At 40.9% G+C, this 26,838-nt stretch overlaps 2 protein-coding genes across 8 annotated transcripts in view; one reads left to right on the top strand and one right to left on the bottom strand.

Annotated features, from left to right (window-relative positions):
- The window catches only part of SLC1A7 (solute carrier family 1 member 7), a 50,720-nt gene extending 32,563 nt beyond the window's left edge, over window positions 1-18,157 (top strand). Inside the window, exons 8-12 of one of the 2 annotated variants that reach the window (XM_086842172.1) lie at window positions 384-617; window positions 7,377-7,571; window positions 10,658-10,792; window positions 14,656-14,755; window positions 16,862-18,157. In XM_086842172.1, the coding sequence (XP_086698298.1) occupies window positions 384-617; window positions 7,377-7,571; window positions 10,658-10,792; window positions 14,656-14,755; window positions 16,862-17,056 (859 nt within the window). In that variant the 3' untranslated portion in view covers window positions 17,057-18,157. Of the gene's footprint in view, window positions 1-383; window positions 618-7,376; window positions 7,572-10,657; window positions 10,793-14,655; window positions 14,756-16,819 lie in introns of both variants that reach the window. The other variant, XM_023932402.2, reaches the window with a different exon arrangement.
- CPT2 (carnitine palmitoyltransferase 2) overlaps window positions 1-26,790 on the bottom strand; it is a 65,432-nt gene extending 38,642 nt beyond the window's left edge. The window contains exon 1 of one of the 6 annotated variants that reach the window (XM_086842163.1): window positions 26,254-26,790. In XM_086842163.1, the coding sequence (XP_086698289.1) occupies window positions 26,254-26,381 (128 nt within the window). In that variant the 5' untranslated portion in view covers window positions 26,382-26,790. Of the gene's footprint in view, window positions 1-25,971; window positions 26,046-26,253 lie in introns of those variants that run through there. The other 5 variants (XM_086842165.1, XM_086842164.1, XM_086842166.1 and 2 more) reach the window with 5 other exon arrangements.
- Window positions 26,791-26,838: the final 48 nt, after the last annotated feature.

The raw sequence follows: 26,838 nt of genomic DNA, 5'->3' as shown, positions 1-26,838 counted from the left end.
AACACAAACGTTTACTTAAGAGCATCCAACAAAAATCCATGAACAGCTACATGAGCACAAACACATGAGGGGAGCTTAGGATTCATTCCCCTCTTCCCAGTAATTTACCTGCCTGAAGCTAAAAAGTCAGAGCTGCCTTCAGAACCAAAACATTTTAAAGGTGTTCCTTGCCAGCATCATAATCTCAGCTGTGCTGAGGGGGACCCTCAGAACAGAAAAAAACTGTTCAGCCCAGTGTTCTGGGCATCCTCCTCTGTGTGGAGCCAGAAGAGCCAAACCCAGAGAGTGCTGGCACTGTACCACCACTGGAAGGAGCAGCCAGCTCTTACCGTGTGATGGAAGGGAGCTATCTCCTAATAATGACTGTCTTTCTTTTTGCTCAGGTATTTTCCATTTGGAATAGTGTTCCTAATAGCTGGCAAAATCTTGGAAATGGATGACCCCTCGGCCATTGGGAAGAAGCTGGGCTTCTATGCCATTACGGTGGTGTGCGGCCTGGTGGTGCACGGGCTGTTTATTCTGCCAATGATGTATTTCTTCATCACCAAGAAGAATCCCATTGTCTTCATCAGAGGGATCCTTCAAGCCTTGCTCATTGCTCTGGCCACATCCTCCAGGTATTATAGAGTTTCTAGACAGATCCAGTAAAATACTTGCTAGATCCTTACTACAGGGAAGGGCACACTATTGGTGTAGCAGAGCAGATACATCTGTATCTGAACAATGGTCTCTGTCCAATTCACTGGTATAAGTTTCTAAAATGTGTCTATCAACATTTGGAAGTTATGTGGGAGCCACTGGACAAGAATATTTGTCACATTGTTTTCCCTTGGTTTAAAAAATATTGGACAAAACCATTTTTTAATAGAGGACTAGAAAGGAAATAGTTCTTTTTCCATATAAAAATGATTGTGCTTCTAAAAAGTTAATGTATATGAGGGGCATGCAGTTTGTCCAGACTTCAGTTTTGGTATTAGTGGGGAACCTCCTGTTTCAGTCACGTGGAAACATTTTATCCTTTCCACTCATCTTAGTCTTTGTCTCTTGGTACATTAACAAAAGCCTGTGGTTGAAAGCTATTGTCCAGCACAGGGAAAGTATTTAAGTGTTGTGCTCAAGGAATAATATCTTTTGCAACCTTTTTAGGGAAGATGTACAATGAGTTTTAACCATAGCTGAACAAAGGTACAGTGAAAATGGGAACCAGCTTGTGAACAGGCTGTGAAAATGACTCCCAACATGAATAAAATGGTGCATGAGATGTGCTTGAAAGGGCTGGAATTGCCTTGCACGGAGTAGATACAAAAATGACAATTAAAGTAACGTTTCTGTGTAGCCAATATGACAACACAGTTTCATGGCATCTGTGGCTGAAGGAATGTAGATGATTAAAGGAAAGGGGAGAAGGGAATTATTACTTCAATACAACAGGTACTGATTTCCACTGTGACATTTTACAAGGTGTTTTCATACATAACAGTTTGCTCCAAAATGACCTATAAAGAGCAGCATGCTGAGAAACACAAAATTAAGAAAAATTACATGGCAGGTGGTGCTTAAACTCTAATTATACTTAAATAATTAAGGGAAGCTTTTTTACTAGAATGTAAAAAGTTTGTAGCTTGAGATGTCACCACATCCCCACATTCAGTAAGATGAGAATTTTACACTCAAAGATGTTAATGTTAGAAAAGGCTCATCAGGTTCACATTTGACACACTTGACTATCTGCCCTGCTTCTCTAGGAATTCTCTTTCCGAAAACTCTATTGCTGACAACTCAGTTTTTAATCTGCACCATTCCTTTAATTCTCTCTCTTTTTTTTTTTTTTTCCCTAGAAAGAGATGGCTTTCACTAAAAATCTGAGTATTTATCTTTTTAGAAATAAAAAATCCAACTTCTTCATGAGCATGTATACCTTTAACAATGGAGGTTTATTAAAGACTTACAAGATCAGGCACTCCACCATTTCAAAATCATTACTTCTCTTAATTTTCTGTATCATGCATCAGCATTGCATTTTAGGAGTCCTTTAATGGTCTGGAAACTGATGAGAGAGATGTGTCTGTTTCTGCTGAGTCTTTTTAAGGGAAACCTATTCTTACTTGAGGATTTTTTCAGCCCCATTTCCTCACCCTTTACAATCTGATATGAGTGCCCTCTGACAGTGGGAAATGCACAGGGAATTCAGATTTCCTTTGAACCTGTGCTGACTTTGGCTCTGATTCCCAGATAAGACCCTGCTTCTGGGGATATCAAGTGCTTTGAGACAGCACTTTCTCCCTGCAGCTGTGCAAGGAATAATTATTTATAGGCCCAGTGAGGGTGTAGTTTGGGGACAGAGCTCTGGCACCAGCAGGACTTGCTACCAGATTTAGTATCTTTATTGACAGAAGCTAAAGTACCACCAGATTAAAGGTGGGTCCTGAGGGAAGGCTCTGAACATATAGATTTGGGCCTTGGACATTTTTGGATTTAGCTATTTGTCCCTCCCTAAGAGTGTGCATATTTTGCAAATCCAACACAGGCCTAACATGGTTTCTAATGTTTTTCTGCTCAAATCACAGTGTCTTGTCTAGAGATAGCTGAACTTTTCACCTTCATTACACTGAAAGGAATGGATACTGCACATAACTGAGCTCTTGCCAAAAGAACACGCACAAATAATTGGGGCTGGACAGAGGAGCTGCCTCTCCTGACAGTCAACACATCTGTATTTGGTTAAATAAGACTTGCCACGGGGGCATTGTATAACACTTGTCATGTGGGTATTGGATTTTATGATCATCCTAGAGGAGAACAAAGAGTTGATTTTAAGCATACTGATGTGTTTCTTGGAGATGTTTCTGTATTGGTTCAGGTCTACATCTAAATATAGCAAGAAAACCATGGGTCAGTGTGCTGATATTTGTTGCAGATACTCTGCACCTGTGGTAAGCTTGTTTTTAAAGCTGAAGATCAAACTACAAGAAACAAAAACAATACCATTTACACAGCACAAGAATGTAACACAGGAAAACCTGAAAACCACTAAGCAGCCATCTGATGTCAAGGATTTTACTGACTCTTAACATTATTTCTGCTCTTTTCCCTTTAGTGAAAGGTTCTGCACCCCATTCTCAGTCCCCTTATACTTCTCCAGAAACCCCAACCACAGCAATATTTTGGTTTGCACCAATATCAGTGGAGAGACAGGGGCAGAAAAACAGATCTTTTTCCTTTGGGAAACAATGAATGTGCACAGCTCCTCCTTCCTGCATCACTGTGTGGGGTGCAGAGCACGTGCTGCCCTTGCCCACCCTGCTCTGGGGTGTCCAGGCTGCACAGTTGGGGATTTCTGATTCTGCTTTCTTCCCCTCACACTACCCCTGATCTTGTCACCTCTTACCACACTGAAAAAGCAGAATTTGGCCAACAGGCAAAATTCTTCTTGATTTTAGCTTTCCACGTTCCAATGGCAAGGGGGAATTTTGTTTTTCTAGGTCATCTTTCCATATCATTAATGAATTAAAGCGGCATCTTTTCAGTGGTACATCCCATCAAAAGAAGCAATTTTCATCTTCTCTGAAGACAAATTATAAACCATGAGTTTTTCAAGGGTTTTGCTGCTTATGAAACATTAAGATCTTGGCTATTGCAGAGTGTAAATTAAAGGCAGATTTGGAAAGGGGAGATGAGATCAGTTTGCTGATTTTTTGGAGCACATATCAAAATGCATTTGAATGATAAGATAAACAGAGCAGGCTGAACAGCTGTTCTTCCACAGTGACTGGCTGTCTTTGTGGCTCTCACTAGTAAGAGCTTGACCTGGGCCAGCATTAGCTTATGCTCAGTCTCTGCAACTGCAGCATTTTATCCCAAAATTGAGATAAGACTCTGAAAATGTATTTTTAATTGTTAGAGTTAATGCTGGGAGAAGATACCTCTCAGCTGAAAGCTTTGGGTCAGTTTTTAAAATACTTTAAATATTAAGATCAGTGCTTTATTTTTTTTCTCCTAATAAATATTAAACATCAGGCTTTAATGTTACTGCTCCACTGTTCAACACTAGATAAAAGTAGCTTTTAAGAAAACAAACTTCACCTAGGTTAACTAGAAAGACAAACTAGACAAATTGTTTGATAATGTCTTTTATAATATTGAAATTATATGTTAATATTACTCCAAAACTACATTAGGACCATTATTTTTTTCCCTTTTGCCTCCTGAGAGCCACCAATAGCCAAAGCCTTAAATAAGACATATTCTTCTGGTGTGTGCCAGATAATACGAGTAAAAATGAAACATTATTGGACAACCTCTTCTCAGATGTTCCACATAACTTTTGTCAGCTGTATTCAGGAAAAGTTCATTTCTATGAAACAGGTGCTGAAAGGGTAATCAGGGATGTAAAGCAGCAATCTTGTAAGTGAGGGGTTAAAAAGCCTTATTGGGTCAATCCAGGCTGCGAGAGGACAAAGCTGATTTTTAACATTATGTGTCACAACAGCTGACTGTGCAAGGAGAAATACAGAAAGCACATAAAAGCAAATTTAGACCACATTGAGAGGACTACCTCTAGACCATAAATTAAATTTCTCATCTGAGCAAGTTCTGGAAAGTCTTTCAGCAAGAGTAGGTAGGACACACATCCCACTAACTCCAAGATGCAGTGTCATAAATTTGAGTGACACAATAGTTGTAGTAGTTGCCTAAGAAAGTACAAGAATCTGGAAATTTGTTTTCTTTCAGTATCTTGATGATGTTTTTCATCATCATTGCACTTACATTCTGACCATTTTCTTTATTGTTAATATTTGTTATAATATAATGTTTGTTAATATTTAACAAACAACAAATCCAATGTGTTGTTATGTGCCTTAGAAATTTTACTTCAGTCAGCATACAATTCAAATGAAAGATACACCTAACTGTGAGATAGTGCACAAGTTTAAAAGTGAATTCTTGCAAAAACAATGTCACAAAATCTGTTTACAACAACGGAAATAGATACAGATTTCGCTGGTATAATGAGATTGTTTTGCACAGTATTTTTCACATCTCAACCAAATTGTAACATGTTAATCATTGCACTAATTTTGCACTTTTGACAGCTCAGCTCTCTGCTCTCAGAACAGGCAGACACTTAGGTTTAATATTCTGGTATATCAGAGTGTGGGCAAGGTGGTAAGATTACCTTTTGTCCTCATTTCCACCCAAAGAAATTAGACAGGGTTTTGTTACAGAAAAGCCAAATGTCTGAAGGAAGACTGTCTTTAAAAACAAGTAACTCTCCAAAACTGAGTAGCTGCAGAAAAGGGAGACAATGAGTTAAATAAGTTTTTTTGGCAAAGCCTCTAGTCAGAACATCTAAAACATCTGAGTCTGCTCCTAGTTGCAGCTACTCCCAGGGCTTTCAGTTCTATATTATTTGTGAGCCACAGCCTCTTCTTTTATGAACATTTTATGGTAAACAAGAGGCAGAAAATTTCAGTCATTCACAAATGACTGTGTGAAAAATAACAGGCATGCCCAAGAGAGAAATGACATCTCATGAGCAGCTTGGGGATTATGGGGTTATGCTTTGCTGTGTTTGTTTTTCAAAGTAAATACTGATTAAATACTAGGAGTGCCTGAATTAAAAAGTTTAATATACCCCAGTTACAGGAGGTAATCAGATTTCCATTGCTTTCTTGCCTTTCCAGCATATTCACATACTTAGAGAAAGATTCTGGTCTGGATTTTCAGGCAGTGACTGCCAGTTTGTAGTAAATCATTCAGCAGTCAGACTTCATAAAATTATAGAAAACAGAGATATCATACTGAAAACACAGCCTTGTCTTTTTGCTTTTGTGTTTCCATGGCAGGAAGTTACTCTTCCTTTCCAAACACTCTTACTTTCCTCGAACAACAGCTTGCACAAATACAAAATGACAACTCCTACTCATGGAAACATTTTGCTTAGGCATTCCTGCAAACTTGGGGTTGTTATTTCAGAGCTTTTGGAATCCCTCTGTGCTTTTATAGGTCATTTGCAACAACTGAGAAAGAATTTGCAGATCCAATGTATTATCTTCAATTGAGAACAGCTAATGGTCATTATAAGGTTTAGGTATTGGGGCCAAATTGTGATGTGAGGGTCACTACACACGGTGACAGAGCAATCTGAACTGCAAACCAGAGGGAAGACACCTGGATTTCCTGTCTCAGGGCATGTAAATCACAGGACAATAGGATATTGAAGATCACAGTGTCACCATACCAAAATTTCCCCTACTATCATGTTTTTTAAGATATAACTTTGGAATAATATTGAAAAAGTTTGCTGTATTACATCTATTTGAATAGTCTCAGATAGTGAGCAGTGTATTAAAATTGTATTGCAATTGTATAATAACAAGGAAAATATTCTGTAATTTATGTATTTTTTTCAGTAGTGTTACTTATTTTCCATACATACTGATGTGCTATAAAAAATATCCCCTCACTCACTTGAATGCAGTCTCATTGCTCATGACATCAGTGAATGAGACACTGCATAGTAAAATGCTGAATGTTACCAAAAGGTTGATAAAATATACAAATAAATATATTTCAGTGTATTAGTATTTTAAAATGTGTGCCTCTTATTAAAAATGAGAAAATTTATGACCATATAGTGTTTTGTTAATTGTCTCAGTTAATGAAAACAAAAATCAGTAATATTTTTTAGGGTATCAAACTCAATTGAAAATGAATACAAGTCAACTGTTCTTATACCATTCCATTCTATTCCACACACATCTCATTTACACATGTACACTTATTATATGACCCGCAGTTATGTGGTTGCCATATGATCACACAAGGGATGTGGGCAGATCTGCCCCAGGGAGAAAATAGGATTTTATATTCCTAAACACAGACATTTTGTCTGCAACTTTTATTTTCAGGCTGCTGTTGATAAGATCTTTGTCTAACCCCTGCAGAAATAAAAAATTGTTTATATATGAGATACGCCTGGAAGGAAACATTTTTAGAAACCATGACTGTAAAACAGTTTTCAGAGATTTTAGTCATCAGCTGCACAGGGTGTCGTTCCCTTTTCTTGCATTTGAGTGTACAGCAATACCTCTGTGGGATTCCTGTCCCTTTGCTTCTGAAACAGAGAAAAAGAAAAATATTCCTACCTTTGGGTAGCAAAATTAGCACTAACTCCAACATTTAGATGTGTAACTGTCTTTATCCTCCATCAAACAAAGGAGTGAGTTACCTGGCAAGTGAGTCATGTGCAGAACAAGGAGCAAGAAGCTCAGATGGTTGTGTGAAACTTCCCTTGCCAGGACAAGGTTTGTTCCAATTCCTTCATTCCCCAGAAACAAAAATAACCCAATGTGTGCTTCTGTGCTGTTGTGCAGCTCAGCCACTCTGCCTATCACTTTCAAGTGCTTGCTGGAGAACAACCACGTGGACAGGAGGATCGCGCGGTTCGTGCTGCCCGTGGGAGCCACCATCAACATGGACGGGACGGCGCTGTACGAGGCCGTGGCTGCCATCTTCATCGCCCAAGTGAACAACTACGAGCTGGACTTTGGGCAGATCATTACCATAAGGTACAAACCGCAAATTCCATGTGCTGGGGCTTGTTTGTCTGCATAGAATCATGGAACCAGCAGAATTGGAAGGGTCCCATCAGGGTCTTCATTTTGTTGAGTCTGTGGCACAACTCTTGCATGTAGCAAGAACAAAACTCATCTTTGCTGTTATCAAAGGATGCATCCCTCACAGAAGGGTTGTTTCCAAGTAACACAAAGATTGGGTACTACTCAAAGAGAAATTGTAGTGGTCCTGTTCAACAGATGCATGTGGACACCAGGAAATGTACTTCTGTTTGAGGATGACTGTCTAATTTTTGCTTTTAGGCAACCTATTGATCACTTCTAGAATTGGAATATTTTATTATTATTGGTGTTTAAGACACTGTTTTAAACTTCACAACTGTTCTCAACTTGAAATCTGATTTATATCTTCAAGTGAAAGGAAAAGGTTAAAAAGCTGCAAAACTGGAAGTCTTACATCAAGTAAGACGCAATAGTGTGTGCTGGGAAGCTCTTGCAGGATTCGGGGAAGAGGGAAGGAAGACAGATGCTACTATCAGGGCAGGTTTTCACAAAGATGTCAGAGCACTCAGATGTTTTTTAATTATCTGCTCTGCTTCTTGTTAAAGCAGAAAGCTTCATAAACAACCATGCTCTCAGTGGGTAGAGAGTGTTATAGCTGTGTACTCCATCCTTGAAAGGTCTGTAATGGATCCAAAAGACTGGAAGATCGAGCTGAACAATTACTGCCAGAATAACTTCAGTGACTGCCAAAGAATTCCTCAGGGACTGAAACCTGCAGGTTTCCAGCAGGGAACGAATGATTACAAAAACACTCCTCATAGTCAGAGCTTTGTGCAATATATTTGAGATCTGCTTAACTACCCACCCACTGACCTCACCACTGCCCCGTTTACACTGCTGGTCCTTGCCCATCATCTGCTGGACCTGAAAACCTTCATGACAAGAAGAGGAGAGTCCTGAAACCAACCCCAGATGACAGCTGAGGTTTGCTAATGGGCTTCTGGCAAGACCTGGTTGGACTACAAATAGAAGAAATAAATTGTACCCATATGAGCTCTTGCTTCAGGCTTGAACTCCCTTTGAAAACTATTGGAATGAGCCTGTTTTAAAATTTAGTCTTTTGTGATTTGGAATTCCAAGATTTTTTAAGCATGTGATGCTAAAGTATGGTCCAGAGCATGAGCAGACATTACACACACTTTGAAGTAATTTTAAACAGTAATTTTAAAAATTAAACAGATGAAGTGTGATAGTAAATGGAAAGAATGCAATCTCTAACTTTTCCTTATCAGAACCCCCTTTCATCTCTTTTACCTCCCACACTAAGTGCTATACGTAAGGACCAGACAGAAGTAAAACAGTAGACTGAAAATACAAGTAAAGATAGGAATAAAATCCAAGAAAAGGAGAAAAGTAAAAATATTCACAAATGAGGAAGCTAAACAAGAAATCATGGTGGACACAGTACCATCAATTATATACTCCAAGTTTTAACTGTATACTACAGGCCAAACCTACCCCACACCTTGATACTTTAGGATCTAGAAATTTAAAATTCAAATAATTCTGAGTGCCAGGATATTTTTGCCAGAGAGAAAAAAATGTTAGACAAATAATCAGTCTACTTTGCTCATAGTTTGTAAAATCCAGGTTAACAGTTTCTATCAATGCAAACATTGACATAGCAGAAAAAGAGAGTAGAGATCCTGTTTCCATCAACTGATCGTGTTACAGAAAGAAACATCTACATTAAGGTAAAGATGGAATGGAATAGCAGATGAGCTTGCTTGCAAAATCTTAGTTAAACATTCCTGGTTTTACTCCCAATTAAGTCCCGAGACTTTGTGGCCTGACGTAAGAGGCAGAAGCAGTCCTGGTCAGACAGCCAGTCCATAGCACTAATTGGAAAGCCTTTTAATGTTCATTGAAGTTATCTCTTACTCAGCTACTGAGCTTCTGTCCCTTCCTATCTATGCTCTAGTACAATGTTATTACGATGCTACACAAGTTAACTTTTGCAAAATGTAATTTTAGGTCTTTCTCCTTCCCTATCACACCCACATGCTAATGTATTTTTTATTTTAAAAAGGGGCTCTATGTAGAAATACTGCTGCTGCTGTACTGGTACACTGTACAGCTGTAAGCAAGGGACTGAATATCCCTGTGTTTCAGTTTCCATATGGGTGAATACACTTATCCTCATTTTCCATAGTAGGTTAATGAGACTTAACTGCTTGCCAAAAGCTCTGACATTCTTGACTGATGAATGCAGAGGATTATCAGTATAAATGCTTTCTGTCATCCTTTTACAACTGTCAACATTTGTTGTCTTTCTGCTGGATGGCCTAGCTCTTGGAAGTCACTAGTTGGGTGGAAATGAATATATTCAGTCACTTTTGCTGCTGGAAAATGGAATTAAATCCCTCCCTCAAAAATAACACTATGAAATAACTATGAAATAACTATGAAAAAAATGTCAAGCCTGCCAGGTCTACTCTTGCCCTGGTCTCTCATTCATTTCTGCTTGCCTGGCTGAAAAAATGGTATGGAGGTCAAGTAAAAATACTTTCCAGAAACTGAACATGTACAGTCACATTCATGCTTGCTTCCTATTTAGATCCAAGTATGCAAAGCCATGGGCTGTGCAAGGGCTTCACCCATGACCCAGCCTCTTTACCCTTGGCCTAACCTTTGAGATGGATTGACAGTAAAGGCCCCAGCCAGGGCCAGACACCGACTTGCCTGGCACAGGAGCTGCCCATGGTGACCCAGAGGGCAATGAGGGGGCTGGCAGACTCCTGGCACACAGAGCTGGGTGGTGCCATGACCCATGAGAAACCTGGCTGGCCCCTCTGCGAGAACAGAACTGCCCCACCAGTGCCAAGGCTGCAAAGGCTGAGGATGAGAATTTAGCCCTGGGCAGACAGTTCTTGCTTGGCCTGTTCTTGCTGTCTCACCTGGATTCTGTCCACAAAACACTAGCACTTCCATGTAGCGGCTTGTGTAAGAGCATGGTTAGAAACATGGTGTGGTTTCTTCCAGAAAGTAAAGTTTATTCCTTTCTTTCCTTGTTAAAGTATCACAGCAACAGCTGCCAGCATAGGTGCTGCAGGCATCCCACAAGCTGGCCTGGTGACAATGGTCATTGTTCTCACCTCAGTGGGGCTCCCAACAGATGACATCACATTGATTATTGCTGTCGACTGGGCACTGTAAGTAACACAAAGCTCTTGAGGCTTCCATGGTAACAACTTTGCTAAAAAGGCAAATGGTCTCCAGGGGTACAGTAATACAGATAAATATATACATATGAATGGCAAAGAAAGTGATTATGTAATTTGAAATGGTGTTGATGTGGCATTAGACTAAAAACTCTGCTGATGTGGACATTCTATAGAAAAGACAGACAAATGAGGGAGTCTAGATATATGCCTTGCATGAAAAGGCTGAAGAAGTAGATTCTGTTTAGTCTAAAACCACAGCTGGAAAGGTCACCACAGCAGTTTTTTAGACAGATAAGATTTTCCAGAAGAGGTTGTTGTTCAATCTTCACATTCACAGGGAAGAAGGATGAAGAAATAGAAAAAAGTACCTACCTCAACTCAGATCCCCAAAAAATTTAAGAACTACTTTTTTCTAGGAGGATAGTTGGGCAATGGAAGTGGCTGTACCTAGCCAGGCTGGACAATGATCTTCGAGACAAATTTGAAGGCTGGGCCAGACAAATGTGCTTAAGGGGCAACTTGGGCACCTTGCCTTGGGCAAGGATAAGGGGCCAACATTCCTAGGAAACATGGTTTGCCTGCACTCTACTTGTCAGCCCACTGACATTTCGAGGCCATCATCTCAGTGTAGTGAAGCACTCTGCAAGAGGCCTGAGCCACTGCTAAAGCCAGCAAGTAGCACTGTCACCACTGGCACCCCTGTGGCCACAAGAGCCATGACAGCACGAGGATGGTGTGGGCTGTCTGGCTACAGCTGCTGACACCCCAGTGCAGTCAGCCTGAGTGCTGGCTCCAGTAATGTGCTCCTTTCACCGCGGATCCTGATGCAATTCTGTGCTCTCTGAAGTTAGTGCTAAATAGGCAGCAACTGCTTGCAGCCCCCAATTTTGCAAGATCAGCCAGTCTGCAGGGAGGAAACTTTGCTGCATGCCCAGTCATGGGGGTTTTAACAGCACAGGCAGAGGCTGAAACAACACATTTGGGATGAAAGGGATTTGTGTCACCCATGAGAAGAGTCATTTTCAAAATTAATAAGAAGTGGTTTATTTGAACTCTCAACTTTTATGTAAATGCTGATGAATCAATCCATTTTGAGTAGTCTAGGAAGATGAATCATAAAATACTGGTCCCTAGCTCATTAGCATGTCAATTAACTGTGTAACTAGCATATGCATACACAAGGAAATGTCCAAATTATTTTTATTTACGCTATATAAAACATATCTCCTTCAATACAGGGAGTTTCATTACATCAGGTAATCAGGTAAATTTACCTGATGTAAATCATTACATCAGGTAAAAATGTGTTACAAGTCCATTCTGTTATATATCCTCTTTTATTCAACTTTTAGCCACCTATTTTTTTGTACGAAGAATTGTGAGAAAAAATATTTATTTTCCACTGTAATAGATTATTATTATTAGCATTAATAGGAGTAATGACTTTTGAATTGTATTAATATTTTAAGACTATATTGCAAAAGCCTTTTCCCTCTATATCACTCAGTTTTTGCCCAGCTCTTGCAACATCAACATTTCATTGTTTTTCCAGTAAACCTTCCAGTGTACATGGGCATTATTCTTCTTTTTGTCTTACACAACTTTTCAAAACATCAGAGAAAAGACTTTTCAGGCTATAGTTCCAGATGGTATTAAAAAGTGAGTAAGGAATAGACCAAATTTTCTGTCTTTTGCAGATGACCTTTCAAACAAAAAGCATATTTCTCTATTTCGGCACTTGGTGGTTTCAAGAGCCTGCAGATGCAAAGTGTCAACATGTTTGACACAATTAATGTTTTCAGTATTAGTTTTGGAAGTACTGGAGCATGAAGAATGTTTAAAGAAGGCTGGTTAGATGATCTCATGAGACTGAAATACCCATTACAATGCACTGCAGGTATTACAACTCTCTTAGGTAGCCATAATGTGTATGTGACCTTCATACCTTTAGCTAGTGCTTAGAGACATAAAGAAGAAAATCAAAATGTTTCCCAGCTCATCTATCAAACACAAGGTAAAAGTTTTGCATCTTTCATAATATCTACAGCTCAAATACCACTGACTCACATGTTTGCACTGAGAGAAACAGCACCAGCAGCAGGTTGGCCTCTCAGTGGAGAAATGTCAGTGGTGTGTGTTGTGGTTCTCCTCAAGTGTAGTGCAGACTGCTCCAGACACTCAGAACATGGAACACAAGTGGTCAAGCAACGTGCCAGGCAGTCCCTTTTCTTAAGAGTTTCAGTGTGGAGCACTGTTTCCCTGGAAAAAGGGAGCTCAAGCTCTTGAGCTCTGCTCATACAACTTCTTCTTTACCACAGCTGACTTGTTGCACAATCCAAAATTCACAACACTGAATATCTTTCCAAGAATCACTGTTTGATAATCAAGAAGGAAAAAAGTCATTGTGTAAAGGAACTTTTATCTGTATGTGTTCTAACTGCTTTTTTTCCCTGTTTAACATGTTCTTGTGGAAATTTTCTTCAAGGCAAAACCCAAAATCAGAACAGCAGGAATTAAAAAAAAAAAGGATTGAGCAAATATGTGGAGGACTGGGTCCTGGAGTCAACAACCACATCTACATGTAGGCTGTGGAGTATTATTGCTGAAGTTACTCACAGTTGTACATACAATTTGAGTAACTCCACACACAAAAAAACTTTCATGCAGCAATTTTCATGGTAACTAAGCAGACAACTGCATAAACATTTATATGCACTGAGTACCTGCCTAAAATATCTGAAAAAAAATTAAAAATCAGCACAGTTTCAGTTCTTTTCTATATTAAGATACAGGATCAGAAATCTGGGCAATGTTGATATTGGACCATCCCTGACTTTAATAAGCCAAACATCTGGAGATTTCTGAACCTCCATTTTATAACCTACATTTATAAATTAAGTTACTAATATGACAGAGTTTTCAGATGTATATGTTTTTCTTGGAAAAGATGTGATGAATTTCAAACTTAGAAGCTATATCATCTATTTGAAATCTCATCGATTTTATCTAATAGGTTCCAGGATGATTCAAATGTAACACTTGTCTCTGACACCCAGTTACTTTTGTCTATTTACAGTCTATATTTTAATAGATTTCTTTTTTAGACAGTGGGAAAAAGGTGTAAACAGGGAAGAAATTCTGTAAGTGAATAAATGAAAAATAGTTAAAACTATATAGATACAAAATACTGTCAAACATAGGAATTTAAACTGGTAAAGGTAATTGAAAATGAAGAGTCTTTAAGAGCTACTGCATAGCCAACATAAGAGCCAAAGTCACCACAAGTTTTATAGGAATGAACACTACTTAAATATGGTCAGTGACTGTTTAGTTTGTGAGTGTAGTTACATAGCAATCTTCTGAATTATTCTGATTGTATCCTGCCCATTCTACCAATACAATAATCAAAGCAGCATCTTGATTGCTGAGATTGGTACCACAATCACTTATATAAGGAAATGGTTGCGCTGACCTCTGTTTTTATTGAATTCAGACATTTTCAGCACCAGTCTCCAAATGAGACCATATTGCTGGACCTTAACATATAAACTGGGACAGAAATGCAGGTGTAATGTTCCAACTTTTCAGTGCTGAATCAGCTTACATCTCTAAGAGGACACAGCTACACAATCAAGTGTGTGGCAGCACAGCACACCAAGCTTTGGAAAGGCTGGAAAACTCAACTGAGCTGCTCAATAACTAATGGATGCTGATACCAAACTTCTTAACGTTTCTAAACATTTTAGGTCATAAAACCAGCCAAACTGGCCTTCAGCCATAATTATGGCTGATGGAGGCACAGGAATTCACCCAAAGAGTCAACAATTTACCATTATTGTTTCATTTTCCAGAGACAGGTTTAGAACAATGATCAATGTCCTGGGGGATGCGCTGGCTGCTGGGATCATGGCCCACATCTGCCGGAAGGAGTTCATCAAGGATGGTGATGAGGTAATCACACTGTGAGCCAGGGTGTGCCAGGGTGTGCTGGACTGTGGCAAAGAATTTGCAAGCTCCCACATTTGGTTCCTCCAGTTTATAAAAGCTGTCTCAGAGAGAGGACAGAACTGGGCAATGGGCAGCTTAGCACATGGGGTGGAGGGATCTTTTTCCATGAGGTCATGTGAAATGCCACTGGAGTGCAGAGTTTGCAAGGCAGCTGTGTCTGGCACTCTGGGGATGGGAGCAGCAGAAGCAGCTGCGCTATCTCACAAATGCATGAGATGCTGGGACTGTGAGTCCCACACTCAGCACCCAGGTCTTGACTGGCCAGTAATTTGTCCTGCTAGAAATGTGACCAGCAACAGAGCAGGGTGACAGATGTCCTTGACTACCTGTGTGTAGGGGGAGGTAAAGGTTTCTATGAGTGTGTATATGCATAATCAACAAGCTCACATCAAAAGCAACTACCCTGGGCATTGCAAGGCCCTGAGTCAGCATAATCTGAATCCACCCTTGCAATTATTTTCTTTCCAGACTAGCACAAGCACAACTCCATTCCAGACTTCATTCTCAGACATCATGCTTTCTACATTTAATACAAGTCCTTCTTCCTTACATCTTTGTTTTTCCTCCTCTGTATCTTATTTCATACAGCACATGTACCTCTGTATTCCGCCCCTGCCTCCTTCCACTCCTATGCATTTTCTCCTTCCTCTTTGGCATGCATCACTCAGTCTTTCCTTGTAAAAGGAACTCCTGATGTTCTTCCTTCCACCCTTGACAAAGGAGATTCCTAATTCCATGAGCCCATCAAATTTGGAGGTACTGATCTCCAACCATTTCAACTCATGCCAGACTTTCATTACCTTTCTTACACAAGGACAGAACAGTAAATGCGGGAACATTCCTTCATCAGGACCAATCTTCACAAGACATGTTTCATTTCTGTGCGTCATCTGTAGTATTCCACACAAATAGCAAGGTTTTGTTTCTACCATTATTTCTCTCATTCTGCAATTTTGTGGCCAATCCCATTCTCATGCCTTCCTGCAGCATTAATTTAAAATTCCTGCTCTTTCAAGTTGTATGTAGAAAGGCAGTGCCCTCTGAGGTAATTAGCATCTGCAGTAATTACTGATGACAGGATTAGCCTGACTACAGGGGCTACACATGCAGCTCTCTACAAACCCCCTAAAATACAACCTATGGGTAAGGTCCATTACAAAGCCAGAAGTATAGGCTGAGCTCCTGCATAACACAGGCCTCCTGACATTTCACTGCTGTATTTAGAACTCAGTCAGAACTTAAGAAGAGATGTTGCAGTAATATAAAATCTCTCCTGAGGGATTATTTAGTCATCTGTGATGAGATTTTTCTTTGAATCATGCTCTGTAATGGTATTAAAATTTACTGCTAGTCTGCCATACATTTTGGCTGCATAATTTGTGCAGTTAGTAATGTATACCCAAAGGCCATATTTTCCCAGCTGCAAGCCCACCTTCTCTCTGCCAGTATTTACGTCTTACTTTCCCCATCAGAATCTGGTTTGATTTAAAGAACACTTCAATATTTAATTTATGAATCAGTTAATAAAATCCCCTTTATTTCTTTCAAAACAGCAAACTGAAGAGACAGGTGTTATTTTACTGGGTTAGAAGAAAGGCATAAGGCAACAAGTGGCTTATTGGTCTATTTAATTTAACCCAAGAGCAAGCACTGCCAGAACTCAGCACAGTGGTCATTGAGAGTCTGTACTTTTTGAAGTGAGCTGTGGAATTCTGATCTCTGTTTACCCTACTTGTATCACTTTCCCAGTGGCAAGCAGCTGTTACCATAGGTGTAAGTGAGTTAGAGTTGTGACAGAATTTGCATTTTTACACAGACTCCTTCGCTTCATGCAGATGGTGCAAAGATGCCTTAGTGTATATGAGAAACAGCTTCTGGAAGTCTATGGAGGCTCTAGATAATCCTGGTGAATGTAAAGCAGCCCACAGGCTTTCCAAGTAAAAATTCCCTTCCTATTGTATACAGCAATCAGTGGCAGTATTCCAGATCTTAATGCTTTTCACATAGGTGCCATTGATCTGTGAAACTAAGCCTATTAACATCCATCAGATTGTGGCTTACCAGAGAAATGGCTGTGTGAAGACCATGAATGAATCTCGTGGACCAGAAACAGTGAAAGGGTTGCAGCACCATATACCCATACAAGTGGAGCAAGAAGAAACTCCAGTGGAGAATCACACTAAGAAATCCAACAGTAAAGACCACTGCACTATTGAAATAAATGAACTAGAAACAAATGTGTGACTGCTACACTCAGAGGTATCTCACACCCCAGTGACCTGATACCCAATCTCTACCTCACAGCTGGAAGAAGGACTCTTTTGCCTTGAACAGGAAACCGTGGGCTTATCGCCACCCTGCTTGTACTGGAGCTAGGAGACCAGCTGTGAATGTCAAGACAGGCACACAGCTTGCAAGAGACATGGGCTTCTTTAGGAGGAAGATTTTACTACTGAAAAATTAACTTATGGACTACTACTGTTTTATTCTGCACTCACTGACTTCAATATAGTATTTGACACTCCTTTGGCTTCTTTTTTTTTAAAAGCTTTTTTTTATTTGACCCTTTTTGATTTTCTAACCAAAGCCTTTTTTTGTGAATTTCAGTATTATGAACACTGTAGAATTTTTGCTATGTGAAAATGTTTCACCAAAATTGCTAAAGATACTAATTTTGTCTAATATTCGCTAAATATAGAGTTTGTGCTTAGTTTTAGAACAGCAGTAAGAAAATCACACTGGTTTCCTGATCTCAAGGGGTTACATCTATTCCTAAATAACAATGCAAGCAGAGGGGAAGTGAAGTAAGTGTCTATTTGTGCCAGAAAGGGCGTTAAGGTAATTGTGATGGGCAGCCTTCAGAGACAGGCAGTCAAGTGTGATTTCACAAAGATTTCCTAGGTCACTGCAGAGCACAGTTTGCCTTCCAAGTGCCAGATTTATTAACCTTTTTTTAACCTAACTCTTCAGTAAAGTCAGTTCCATGCACATGCAGTGGCAGAGGTGATGTGAGCTCTAATCCATAAGCACTGGTGCTAATGTGTCCTCTCCTGTAACCTATAGGTCGTTCTACTGTAAATACGTTTAAACTCAAAGCTCAAGCTCATGAACCATGTGCTGCATCTGAAGGGCAGTCTGAACACAAACTGCAAACAGAGGATGCTGAGTTAAAATGGGGTTTTGTGAGGAGTTTGCTGTGGAAACTGCCCCATTATTTCTCATAATTCAGTTGACAGTTGCTCCCTTTCCACTGTCTGCTGAATCTTTCACTTACAGTAAAATCTGCTGCATATGTTTCCAATGTTTGTGATAGAGAACATTTTTAATAAACCTGCCATTTTAAAACAGGCTGTCTGTGCACTTCTATTAGTGTCTTCTTATGTCTCTGCTAAAATAGAGAGTGGAAGTGAGGAGACCTTTTGAAAAGTTGGGATTTGATCCAGAGACTACATACCAGCTCATACCAATACACTTGACATATTATATTTAGCTACTTGTGGCATAGCAGCTTGAGATACCATGTGCCTGGTATTCTGATATGCTCTTCTCATCTGTAGGGAAAAAATAACTTAGACAAAAAGGAAAAAATCTTCATTAACCAGAAATGTTTCATGCATTAATTCATTGCAGATTCAGTGTATCATTCATTCATGATTAGTGGTTTTCCTGGGATGTACATGTTCACCTCTTCTTTAAGGGCTCCTGTTCAGACTATTTCTTATGTCATGCACCAAATAGTTGCCTCAGAGCACTGTAGTATATGTACTTTAATTATCAAGCAGTAAAGCCAGAAAGAACACACATAGGTTTTCTTTTTCTGTAGTTCCTCAGAAATTATATATAAATTTGAAAATATGTAGAGTTGGTAACTGTTTTCCTGATTTTACTCTGGAGTGAAAACAACTTAGAACACAAATAGAGGAGAACTGAAATGATTCAGGGCAATTTTCTCCAGAACAAGCCCTGTAAAGGACCTGCTCTGCAGAGTGTCTTAAGAATGAGTGACTGGGGAGAGCTGAGGCTGCTCTGTGCCTCTCTGAATGGGCAGAAGCACTGACTGACAAACACATCTGACACTTTTCATCTCAGCAGCACTAGCAATTCCAGGAGGTCCCACTCATCCTTCCCCAGCTGTCCCTTCCTGCCTGCACAGCCTCCCCTCCTCTCCCAGCTGTACAGACCCAGTTATTTATGAGGCCAGACAAAGAACCAGATGAGAAGTATTTTTAATTCAAACCAGCTCACATATGTTTGTAGCAGAGTCCTAACAGACAGTTGTGTCAACGCAAGTGATGGGGTGACGCAGGGACAGGACCAAGCAGCCAGGGATGAAACAGGGTCAGGGCACATGGACAGGGCAGGGTCTCTGTGTGCCAACTGTGCCCACAAAGAAAACACAACTGAAAGTTTCAACTTCATCCAGTCAATTACAGCTACATGAAGCGTTAGTATAATCCCTCCAGTCATCTCTCAGTTTAAAATCACCTTACACAGATAAAAATGATGAAGAAAGAGGCCAAGTGGATCCAAGATTTGGAACAAGTAGTTCCAGACTAAGTGGTTTTGGAGAGTCTGCCCACACATCATGCCACTGTGCCAAGCAGAAAGTGCTCCCAGCCTTACCACCACCTTCTTCCCCAGCCATCTACAACCTTTGGCTAACTACAAGTGCAAATCCTTTTGCCCCTTGCCTGAGACAGCTCACTTGGTGTGACACTCTTCAGTGTAGTCATGGCTTAAGAGGTCTGGCTCATGGCCTAAGCAGCTTCTACAAAGAGAACTTCAAATGAGATAAAGCACCCAAGACCAGCAGTCAGTTGTGCTGCTCAAGTCCTACACGAGAAAGAAAATCACAGCTTTTCCCATTATGCTCTCACATGTAGGTAATGTTCACGTGTGAAGACATACTTTTATGAAATCAACAGGATGGTTTAAAATCAGCTTTCTGCATTCAAACCCTATTCAAAGAGTGTCCAGTTCTGCTTTGCAAATTGGAAATGCATTATGGTTTTTACATTGTAGTGTTTGGATCTTTAAAACTTGGGGTTTACAGCAGTCTGTGACTCCCATTCATCTGAGAGGAAAGCAGTGGTCCTGTTTATCACCTGACCTTTTTAATTTGTGATATGAAATGCTGGAATTAGATGCCTAAGGCACTTTGGGTCTTGGTTCTGGTAAATATGTGTTGCTTAGTGTATTGTGTCCTTGACTGGAGCACCTGACTGCTACTGCAGTCATTCTGAACTGTTCACATACTGAACACAAAACACCATTAGCTAGGAGAGGTGAACACTAATGTTATGATAATTTCTGATAATTTCTATGATAAGTTTTCCTCCATTTAGCTATTTTCTGTGTCTTGTGGTGTGTGTTGTCAAGCAGCTTGATGCACAGTGCAATTAGACTAGCACAGGTTCCATAACATATTTGTATGCATGGATCTGTTCACATTTTCCAGTTATAATCACACTTCCTTCCAACAAAAATAATAAAGCTGTTGATTATCAAGTTAGAGTGCAAGCTTTGTGTTGGTAAATATGTTTCTCCTACTTTCAGAGCACAAAAACAAACATGTGACCTTTACAGTCTCAAAAAAATTATATTAAAAAAGAATCAATCAATCGACCAGTCAATCACTTATTACAACAGTTTGCATGACATAATTTCAAGCATATGTGGAAAGAACATATTTCTTAACTGACAACATTCAATCCTGTTTTAAAGTTGCCTCCCCCTGCTAAACAGAAAGGGAATGTAGCCAATTAAAGTATTCTAAAGGCACACTGGGGAATAGTCTTGAGGAGGGAAAGAAGGAGGAGAATTAAGAAGGGTTGTGCATTGCATACAGCTATAGAAGAAAGAGTTTGGGAAGTAACCCAAATTAACACACACTTATCAGAGGCAGTGGTTTTATGCTTGTTAATTTGCAATTCCTTTGCTCTGATGATACTACTGAGATGAAAGAAGCCACTGCAGCTTGTTGTGGCATAAACAATATAAATTAAAGACATATTAAAACAGGTTCTTGAGGATTTTGCCAGTGCCAAGGAAGTTCTGCAGTGGTGAATTGCTGTAATAAACCCTTGTGCAACATTTAGAACTGAGAGAAAGAGACACAACCAGAGCACTTACACATCCCCCTAACTCCCAAGAGCTTTTGGCTGCCAATCCAAATAAAAAAGTTTATGGAACTAATACAGTTACTCATATGGTCTGCTAGTCTTAATTGGCTCCACTTAAATTATTTAATTGCAGCTAAGTTTCTTTGTGCCACCTGAATACGAATCCTAACATACAAATAAGATGATCTAAATAGTCAAAGCATTAAACTGGAGTTGCTCAACCTACTAGACCAGAAATTCTATGGCACTCAGAAAAGATGGGAACTCTGTAGCCCCTCCATTTGATGAGGTCTTGCTTAAATTCTACAATAAACATCAATTTTAGTCCCTTTTTAACAACAGCACACTGATTTATAACACTTTCAAAGCAGACAGAAAGCTTCATCTTCAAGCCAGATGGATAGTCTTGGAAATGACCTCAGTCCTTTCTGTGCTTTCCATAAAAATGAGGTAACTATTAGCAGAAGGTGGTTGATGAGTGTAAGCATAATGTGTAACCTGGGAAATGAAGTGAATGTGGAAAGCTCAGGCTGCCTTTGATCTTGCCCAACACTAAGCACCCCCGTGTCTGTTCCTCTGCTGAGTGCACAGGTGTGTTTCTCCAGCAAGAGCAGCTCTGTCACTGCAGACACAGAGGCAGTGAGCAATTGCTGGCTTTCCCCTGCAGGCACTAAAGCTGGCTGATATCACAGCCTCCCAGCTGAGAACTAAATACAGGGAGGAGAGAAAGTAATGAAGGTTATTCTATAGGGATGCTACTGTTGCCTACCTTGCAGTGGGGAGAGCACAGTTTTTTGCAGTAATAAATACCTGGCTTTACTACATTTGGAAAAGGGGCCCCAGAATAGACAAATTAAATGCACCCATTCACTAAGGGCTGAGCTAAAAATGAAACACATGTATTAAAATTCTCAGTTCAGCCTGTAATTTCACCTACAACTGAGATGAGAGACACTCAAAATTACATTCCTCACTAACTACTCTGGAGCATAGTGATTGATATTCCTGGAATTTTTAAGAGGGTTTGTTCCAGAAAACCCCAAATGGATTAGATCAATAGAACAGGAAGGGTGGTCACTACTTAAGGTCAGGTTCGTTATTCACTCAGACTTCCCAAGTGACCACAAGAATGCAGGGTTTGCTTCCCTCTGTAAACAGAAAAAAGGTCCTTTCTAAATCAACAGGGTGATACATGGTAAGGATAAATGAGCTGAAGACTGAGACAGTTATGTAACACAGTAAAGGGGACTCATGATTACCTTGGACTAGCCACTTCTGTCTCTCTGGAAGTGCTACTCACAATAGTCACAGGAATTGCCAGGCTTCCATTTTAAGTGACAGAACCTCAGATGCCATCATTTATAAAGCAGCAACAGTTGCATCTCTGTTGCCTAGATGATACATGGGAATAGATTTGGCATAGCTGAGACTTCTGGCAGATTTGTGTCACAGGGTATTTTAGAAATTTTACAGGCTGTCAAAGTAAAATCATAGCAGTCTGTTACTGAGAGAGTGGTATTTTGGGGAACAAGTACAGAAGGCTTCAGAAAGACAAGATGGGGAGTATGGTAGGAGAAGAGGGAAAATGTTCAATCACTTCTCCTGCAATAGGATCAAACCTTCTTTCCCTGCTTGCTCCACGATGAGATGGTACCAACAGCTGCAGATGTAGAGAGGGAGCAAGGCATCCCTCTCCTCACCAAGCTCCTGTCCCCACGTGGCCACTAAAGGCAAGTCTGCAGGTACCCACAGGCATCTGTGACTCTCTTCACAGCTGTCCTTCCTTCCAAACAGAGCACAGAGCACTCAGTCCAGCACAAGAACCAGCAAATGTTGTTCCTGAAGAATTTTTAACTAAATCATTATAAAACTCTAGATTTCCCATTCCACTGGGAATTTCACTGGGATGTGCTTAGGTTGGTCACAGATGTGCTTTCCAGGTTCCACCTCTGGAAGTTTTGTTCTGCAAGGTACAAAGAGTTCTACATCTGTTGCTTTAAAATCAGCCATCTTTCATCACAAAGAGGTACCTGCATTTCATTTAGGAATTGAATGTATGCTTCTATGTTTCTGCACCACACCAGCTGAAAGCCAGGCTTTGACCCACCACATGAAACTCACTGTGGTTAATCATTGCTTTTGAACTTTCCAAAAAGGATCTGATATCTCTGGCCCACCATTCGCACACCCCCCACCCCCCACCATAAAAAGTAATAAGATGGAAAAAGCAGGAGAAGCAAAACAAGAAGTATTTTATGTTCACAGATATCTCATATTACATTTGCTGCAAATACTGCATGGGCTAAATGGCAAAACCAAAAGAAAAATGAGACTGACCTTGAGATGTTTCATTATGATTTCATTGTTTCTAGTGGTTTTATTGGGTTTTACCACTAGGCTATTAAAAACATGTGGAAAGTGTACAGAACTAAGTTAAACTGAGCATTTTCAGCCATTCTTCTTTTCCATTTAAAACTTTCATATTACTTTAATGAGTTTTCCTGAAAACAAAGCACAGAGATTTGGGTAGTCTATATTGATAGTTAATCAGTATAATCTTTTTAGAATAAATCATCCACTTTTTTTAATAAATCATTTCTCTGACGTGAATCCTTACTAACCATGTCTCTGGGGAGGGAGGAGTGGGGATGGACAGGAGGGTGTCAGTCCAGCACTGTGGCTGGATCTAGCTCTGGCAGGAAGTTTTGGAAGTAAGTTTAAAAGCTCTGCAATTGGGAGAATTTCAACAGCTCCTTCTCAGCTGTGGTCTCCACACTGGTGCTCAGCACAGGACTGATATACAGCTCCATACCTCACCTTCTGCACAAGCTCTCCAGAGTAAATTTCACAATAGGTATTAAGAGGTGATCTGCATCCCGTTTTGTTCATCCCACAGGTGGGAACAACCTGGAAGATTAACTTTGGTTGTTTCTGCCTGGTTTGGCATTGGGAGATTCACTTTAGTTCTTCCTACCTGCTTTGCAGAGAGAGCAAGAACAACCAAAGTGAGTCTTCCAGCATCAAATCATTCAAGCTGTGGATGGTAAGGGTGCCTCAGGGTACAGCAACTCAACTCTCTGGCATATCAGGGAAGTGCTTTGAGTTTTATTTTACTGTTGCATTTGCAATAAACAGACCCAAAACAGAGGTCCACCAGAAAGGAGACATCTAAAGTGTTATGTAAGTAATCAAAGTTAATTTTAATCCTGCATAAAAGACGCATCTTAAGATCTTTTTAAAGCTAATTCCTACTATGACTGTCAACAAACACACAATTATATCCCAAGTAACAAAATAAGTCTCGTTATTTTCTTGAATGCAACTGGAGTTGACAATACTGAAAATCCATACAATTTTTTATCAGAAGCAATGTTCTCAGCAGTATCACAATCATATGCTATAAACAGATTCTGGAACTATCATGGGGAAAACTTGAGTAGCCTGTACAACTGTGCATTAAAACACTCTTTGCCTGATTCAAAACCATTTAAAGAAGGACTTTACTGATGGACTTTTAATGTCCTTGGATACTACTGAAGAATTTTTATGGAAATACTTTGTATACTGGATTATTAGAACACATTTATCTTCCATTGCCTGCACATATATGTCACAGCTGGCTGAGTTCACAATAGCAGCATGAATCACAGCTACAGGGCACACCAATATTTTCCTCACTAAAGGCAATGGAGTTCTTTAGGGAATTTACTCACTGTTCTTGTATTAGCAACATAATAAACCAATTACAATGACCTCCATAATTTGATCCCATTAGAGAAGGAAATATTTTTTAAAAAACAAAGCTTATATTATATGAGACTATATATGTTTAAGTTTTTAGGATAACCCAAACCCAGGAAGCAAAAATCACCAACATTACACTGTAGAGTGAAATCAATTAGCAGGATATTGGACTGTATCATAAAAGCTTCTCAGAAGACGGCTTCCCATCAAAAATTATATTTGTATATGTCTTTATTCTTATTAAATAAGAATTAATTTACTTAGTGCTTTTTTTAAGCAAAATTTGCAAAAATGTTGGTGGGCTCAGTCAACATGCTGAGAAAGTGCATCAATTAAACTCTTATTTACCATCAGGAAAGACTTGCAAGAGAGAACAATCCTGAAGTTTTGATTAGACCCCTCCCACCTCCCTGCTCTGTGTGGAACACTGGGGAGCAGAAAAGGCAGTGGGGTCCCAGGAAGGAGGACACTTCCCATTCTCATCTACTTTGCTAAGCAGGTCCCCAGCCTGTGTGCTGTGTCCTGCGTGCACCGAAGCCATGCTCAGGAAAAGTCCCCTGTATTTGTCTTGAACAGCAGCACCAGAAGAGAAGAGCATTTGGCCACAGATGCCTTAGGAGCAGCCCTGCCAGCCCAGCTCTTCACCACCTGCAGGAGCTGGAGGATCCTTTCCCCAACTGCCCTTTTAATATACAGTCCTGAAGGATTTATGAGAGCTAAGATAAATAATCTCCAAGTCCCCAAAGCAGCGATTCTTGTGTTGAGCAGATGCAGCAGCTCTTCGCCCTGGCAGGGCTGCCTGGCCCAGAGTCCCTGGTGAGGGGGCAGCTGCCAGACCCGGGGAGCAGCCCCATGGGGCCCTGTCCTGCTGCCAGGGGCCCTGTCCCGCTGCCAGGGACCTTGTCCCACTGCCAGGGACCTTGTCCTGCTGCCAGATCTGCAGTCAATTCCTCAGGAGATGTCACTGCTCCCTGAAGGGAGGCCTTCGCAACCTCCCTCTGCACCACCACATCCCCCTTCAAATTTCATCCATAGTTTTTCTTTAGGGGTTTTTCTTTTTTTCAAAGAATCACAGAATCTTTGGATCGTAAGGGGACCTAGAAGATCATCTAGTTCTAATCCCCTGCCATGGGCAGGGGCACATTCCACTATCCCAGGTTGCTCCAAGCCCCATCCAACTCACCTTGTACACCTTCAAGGATGGGGCAGCCACAGCTTCTCTAGGCAACCCATGCCACGGCCTCACCACCCTCACAATGAAGAATTTTTTCCTAATATCTAATATAAACCTACTCTCTTTCAATTGGAACACGTTCCACTTTGTCCTGTGACTTCATGCTCTTTTAAATAGTCTTGTCCCATCTTTCCTAAAAAAAGATTAGTTTTAAAATATTTTTTCCTCAGAAGAGTATCTATATATTGCATAAAACACTTCTTTTTCATTAAACAGAACACTTAGAGCCCGGACACCACAGTATGGCCTGTGAGGCCCAGCAGGCAGGGTAGGACCCTCCTCAGCACACTCCGCCCCTTATCCTCCCTCCCTCCGTCCCACATGGCGCCCCTGGAGCTCACCCCTCCTGCCAGCTGAGGCTGCGGACAGCGGGATTGTGGTGCTCCTTGCAGAGAGACTCACAGGGTACCATCTTGGCCGGGAAAGCCCCGGCCTTGTGCTGTCTTCCTCCCCACAGAGGGGCCGCCATGGCCGCGGCAGCTGCTCCCCTCACAGCTGGCGGGATGGCCCCCGCTCCGCTGTGGGAGCTCCGTAGCGCTTCGGGTCAGGAGCAGCCTGCAGCTGTGCGAGTGTGGGGAGCAGGGGGGAACAGGTTCCCCGCATCCCGCCTGAGCTCCCAGCACGGGGAGGCAAAGGGCATAACTCCATGCGGGGAGGTAAAAGCTCTCGGGAGGATGCAGCACTCGCAGGCCCTTTCCCCTAGCAGTCTCTGGGGAAGCGGCCATGGGGTTCTCTGGAAGGGCCGGGGTGCGGCTGGAGGCGGGAGCGGAGCAGCCGCTTCGTGCCCCAGGCCTCGTGAGGGGATGGCCGGGGAGCGAGGATCCGGGAGGAACGGGGTGAGAAACGGCTGCAGAACGGCCCGTCCACATGGCAGACACAGATGGGCTACCTGCCCACCGCCTGAAATAAAAGCTCATTATCCACGA

Source organism: Cyanistes caeruleus, chromosome 9, assembly GCF_971803275.1.
Source record: "Cyanistes caeruleus chromosome 9, bCyaCae1.hap1.1, whole genome shotgun sequence".
Classification (NCBI taxonomy): Eukaryota; Metazoa; Chordata; class Aves; order Passeriformes; family Paridae; genus Cyanistes; species Cyanistes caeruleus.
This window is presented reverse-complemented; position numbering and strand designations above follow the sequence as displayed.